The sequence below is a fragment of the Coffea eugenioides genome, chromosome 3 (genome assembly GCF_003713205.1).
Source record: "Coffea eugenioides isolate CCC68of chromosome 3, Ceug_1.0, whole genome shotgun sequence".
Taxonomy (NCBI): domain Eukaryota; kingdom Viridiplantae; phylum Streptophyta; class Magnoliopsida; order Gentianales; family Rubiaceae; genus Coffea; species Coffea eugenioides.
In genome coordinates this window covers 32941157-32946244 of record NC_040037.1, presented here as the reverse complement: position 1 = coordinate 32946244, position 5088 = coordinate 32941157, and the positions used below count along the sequence as shown (strand labels likewise).

The following is a 5088-nucleotide window of genomic DNA, read 5'->3' as shown; positions in this document are numbered from 1 at the left end:
TCTAAATCAACATGTTACTTAGTAACTTGGATTAACTATTTTGAATCAATAATTTTGTTCAAAATTATTTGGGTCAACTCATAAATTCGAAATTTTACAATTGATATCTAAGCAAATCTCACATAGTTTCTTCATAAGTTGAACCTGGACCAAACAATGTCATGATTCCGAATACGCAAAAAAGTGGAAGGCACTATGTGCCACATTTAACGAGAAGAGCCACCTTTAAAACTTGCGAGAATAAGTGCTATTTCAAATGCAAAAACTCCAAACCAATATCCCACTTCGGAAGTGGGACCCAAGACTTTAAACCAAGTATCAGGGACCGCCTCAACTTATATTTAGTAAGTAGCTTGGTAAGCAAAAGTCAAATCTGATTCAGCATTACAATATATGTTTAAAGATTACAGTGGAAAGAAACTTTTTGGGATGTTCACAAATTACTAATACATTCAAATTAAACTGAAACAAACTAGTTGATCATCGATAACAATAAGAAAAATAATAGACTCAGCAGCAGTTCTGATCAAAACATTCAAGTTTGATAATGCCTCGTTTTATCATTAGGATGACTAAAGAGAAGACATGGAAATTTTTCTTTTTCAGTATTTTTGTCATCTTTATGCCTCAATTGTTAGATGCTCATAAATATAGATTGACAACCATAAGGTGCATCGTCATTGAATAATATTTTGAAGTAGCTTTGGTAATCCAAAACACTAAGAACAAGCCAAATCTTATTCAATATCACAATATATCCTTAGAAATTACAGTGGAAAGAAACTTTTTTGGGATGTTGATAAATTACTAATACATTGAAAGTTCAACTAAAAAGAACTACTTGATCATCAATACAATAAGAAAAATACTAGACACAGCAGTTCTAATCATCAATTCAAGTTCAATAATGCCTCATTCTATCTAAGATGTGACTGGCTATTCGACCTTCAGCTCCTTTGGGGTAAAATCCACCAGGTTTACTCTCATTCCCACTTCCATACACAATTCGTAGAATTTCCTCTGGTGTTCGACCAAATGAAAGGGAGTCTTTGTCACCAGCAAGAACATTGCCCGAAATTCTTCCTTCTGCACCTTCACTTGGCTTCACCACTATCCCTTCATCTTTCAGCCCCGCATGTCCGAGTTTGTTCCTTAGGTATGATATACGGTCAGTGAATTCTGCCACTGTTATCCCATATGGCCTTACCTTCACATATGCCTGCTCGAATAGTAATGCTCTAATCACTGCATCTTGGCCTGATTCCACACCGAGAAGCCCCGCTACTAGCTGAAATTAATCAATGCACCACACAAAAAAAAAATTGTAACATAATCCCACAATTGTAATCTTATAAAAAGATCTTGTCTAGAGATTGTAATCTTATAGACAGATCTTGTCTCAGAGATTGTAATCTTACAAACAAAAAGTATCAAAATTGTACGAGAAAAAAAGTAATTTAGGGGTAAACCATTGTTTCGGTGCTGGCCCTGAAAGCGGTACCGAATCATGCAAACTCGAAGTACTAGATACCAAGTGGTAAAACATTACTTTTAGTTGGTTAGGTCTTAATCGGGTATAAAACTGAAGTTTCTAAGCTCTTTCGGGTTAATGTTGTCATTAAAATATAAACAAAGAAGGGAAAAAATATGCTTAGATTGTTGTAATTTTGTAACATACTCTTTTCGCAGCAGGACTTTGGAGGTTTGGATTTGCTCCGACATAACCAGTGAGTCCAACATAAGGAATAACATAGGATGCAATGAGATAGTTGATGTCATTAGCATAAGGATCAAAAGGTGGCTCCAAGGTTCTCCCGAATGCACTGTTAATCACAGTTGCAAATGATTCTGAGCTTATGTTCAGCAGAGGCCTTGGAAATCCAGGCACGGTACTTTTAATTGCCCTGTTTCAAGTACAAAATTTATCAAGATCTGTCCAAATGATTGATGATGGTTCTCAGAGACGAAACCTTTTATATTATTTCCCTCTCCACTGGACTAAATGAAGAAAAAATACATGATTCAAGAATTTTTTATGAACTGATTAACTAGTAATTAAATTACCTCAGATGTCCAACTTCTTGGAATGCGAATTGGGCAACAACATCTCTAACGAAAGGACTCAGTTTGGCAATCTTAGCACCAATAGGCTCTGGACCGTTTCCAGTTAGCTCAGGAGCTACGTTGTCCAATCCGTAGCCCAGAGTACCCCATAAGAAGAACTCAGCTTCCAAGTACTCCAAATTCAGTGGAAATTCCAAGAGATCGACATCTGACTGTGGAATTCCCCACTTATTGCTGGCAAAAGAGAGAGGAAGAAGGATAAGGATGATGGACAAGTAAAGCATCAAGACAAGAGAATTAAAAGCGTTGGAACTGAATAATGCCATGGCTCAATAACTTGGCACTAGCTAGCTTGGAAGAAGTGTTAGAACCTTTGCTATGTATATATATTTCTATAAGCGGCAAAATATACCTAACTCAGATGTTGTCGATTTGCATGAAGTTTGTGTAAGCGGCAAAAATGTATGTTAGTAATTTTGGACTTGGCATGAAATTCCTCTAAGTATTATGTAAGATAAGATGTCACTGAAATGACATTTGGCAAGATTGGAAGTCAAAACTTGTGTGCCATGCTATTTTTTTAATTCATATCATTAAGAGACCGAATAACCCACACCCTTTAGAAGCGGGCGGGGCCTCACAAGTTCCATAGTGAGTAATTTGAGGATAAATTAGTAATTTGCAGTGTAATTGAAAATAATTACACCAAATAATGATTAATCAATAGTACTTGATTTACATTCAAATTCAAATTTTTGCACAAACTCTAACTTTGAATATCTCAAATGATTTACACCAAAATCTTACTAATTTATATTAGGAACAAATTTGTGTAAGACATAACTTATTAGGTCCTAAATACCTTTCTTGACTAGGGGTGTTGGCGAGCTAAACCGCTTGCTAGTAACTTGTGAATGGCTTGGTGAAACACTCGGCTCAAAATCAGTCAAACCGTGTTCGAATTCGAGTTCGAACTATTTATACCGTGCAACAAGTCGAGTCCGAGTATCAATAATTACTATTTAAGTGCTTGACAAACTTAATCAAGTATTTGTATTATTTATATATATTATATATTTTCATTATAGAATGACTATTATGGATTCATATTTTAATAAATTTACATGAATTAATGTTTAGTAAAACTCGAGTTCAAACTTGACAAGGCTTGTAGTTTACTCGACCTCAAAATAGTTGACCTTGAGTTTAATTTTGATTACGTGGAGTCGAGTTTGAATTCAGTATCATGTACTCATTTGAGTTTGAGCATGAACTCGAGTAGCATTTGTAGTGATCGAACTCAAACTCGACCTCGAGCATGGTACTACTTGAGCTCGATTGATGGCACTCAGACTGCAAACGAATAGACTCGAGTTGAGTTTTTGTCGAGTCGAGCCAAGCCTTGACTTAGTTTTATCAATTTCGAACTCAAACACAAGTTGGACAAGCTACCAATATAAAGCTCGAGTTCGACCTCGAATTCGAGTTTAATATTTTTTCTTAATAAATAATAAAATATTAGGAATAATATATGTAATTTTACTATTAAAATAAAAAATAAACAATATATATATACTCGAACTCGCGAGCCGATTTAATATTTTTGAACTCGAGTTTGATTTAGCCAACTCGAGTTCGACTCGATCTCGATGTTGACCGAATTCGAATCGAGCTTTGACTCAAGCAGTTCGCGAGCGGTTTGATTCGTTTCCAACCCTAGACAGCACACATAACCATTTGAACTTCGGCAAATGTTTACAAATTTGGAGCAACAAGGCACCCCATTCTGCCATTTTTTTCAGGTTTGAAGCATCAGGGCACCCCAAAGGAGGATTATTTTAAGTCCGTACCACACAGAAGCATCATATCCTGCTAGTCCTTGAAAAGCAACCATCTAATAGGTTTTAACTTCACGCAGTCATCAACATCGCTACGCAACTTAGAGTTTTTTTTTTTGTCGCAACGATAATATTTGTATAACCTACTCTAGTCTAGTCTAAGAGGAGAGAGAACCAACGAAATTTTTCCGTCGGAGAAAATTACAATTAAGTGATAAGGTGAAAAGCAAGGATTGAACTCTTGACCTCCCACCCTTACCAAGACTTAAATGTCTTGGAGCTACCAACGCCCAAGAGGCTGTTGGCTACTACGCAACTTAGAGCTTGATGATCTGAAATTCTATCCTGCAATCTCCGATGCCATTAAAAATATTTTAAAGCTGTAATAGTAGGGCAGCCATATAGGCACCTTTTAAAGCTGTAATGGTACTTTTAAAGCTGTAATGGTAGGGCAGCCAGTTAGGTATTTTTTAATGCTGTAGTAGTAGGGCAGCCATATAATTAATGCTAGCATGGTTCAAGGTCTAGTTCTAAGGTGAGGTTGTCACCGTTTCACATCAACCACGTTGTAATGATCACGGTTTCGATGAAATGCATATTTTCGTAAATCTAGTATTTTGAAATTCATAAAAAAATTATAAAAAATATATAGAATCATGTAAAAGAAAATAGTCATGGTTTTTATATACATTGACATTAAAACCTTTAACAAGTAAGTAAATAAAAAATATACATTATATATCTCCAAATTTCTCTTAAGCATTAGTACAATATAAATGTCACTTGAAATACTCTCTCCATCCCATATATTTAGTCATGTTTGCGAATATGTACTTTTTATGCATAGTACACTCTATAAAAAGTTTTTTCTTTTGTTCCACTTTTACCCTTAATCATGTGCTGGTCAAAATAAAAAGTAAAAAGTAATCACATCATATCTGTCTTTATGCATCATTAATAAAGGGCATAAGGGGAATTTTAGAGTATAAAGTAGTTATAAATGTCAAACATGACAAATATTTTGGAATAGCCAAAAAAGAAAAGTATGACACTTTCAATAGAACGGAGGGAGTAATTATTCTAAACAATATAGTCATCTATTCTTATGCACTAGAAGTGCTAGTAAAAACATGCTTAAAATATTAATTACTATATAAAACTTCATTGCGTAAATGAGAGAATTTTA

The 5088-nt window shown here is 34.9% G+C and overlaps 1 protein-coding gene across 1 annotated transcript; it reads right to left on the bottom strand.

Moving 5' to 3' along the window:
• Nucleotides 1–769: 769 nt before the first annotated feature.
• LOC113766341 (desiccation-related protein PCC13-62-like) lies at nucleotides 770–2400 on the bottom strand. The gene is made up of 3 exons (XM_027310545.1): nucleotides 2065–2400; nucleotides 1679–1904; nucleotides 770–1288 (listed from the first exon to the last, which is right to left on the bottom strand). The coding sequence occupies exons 1-3, from the start codon at nucleotides 2388–2390 to the stop codon at nucleotides 902–904; spliced, it is 939 nt and encodes a 312-aa protein (XP_027166346.1). The 5' UTR covers nucleotides 2391–2400; the 3' UTR covers nucleotides 770–901.
• Nucleotides 2401–5088: the final 2688 nt, after the last annotated feature.

What these genes read in the sequence shown, in the direction of transcription:
- LOC113766341 (XM_027310545.1), bottom strand. Translation starts at nt 2,390, where the DNA reads ATGGCATTATTCAGTTCCAACGCTTTTAATTCTCTTGTCTTGATGCTT. An exon ending in CAAGAAGTTGGACATCTGAG is followed by an intron (nt 1,905 to 2,064) that starts GTAATTTAATTA and finishes TACTTGAAACAG; the next exon opens with GGCAATTAAAAGTACCGTGC. An exon ending in AAAGTCCTGCTGCGAAAAGA is followed by an intron (nt 1,289 to 1,678) that starts GTATGTTACAAA and finishes GATTAATTTCAG; the next exon opens with CTAGTAGCGGGGCTTCTCGG.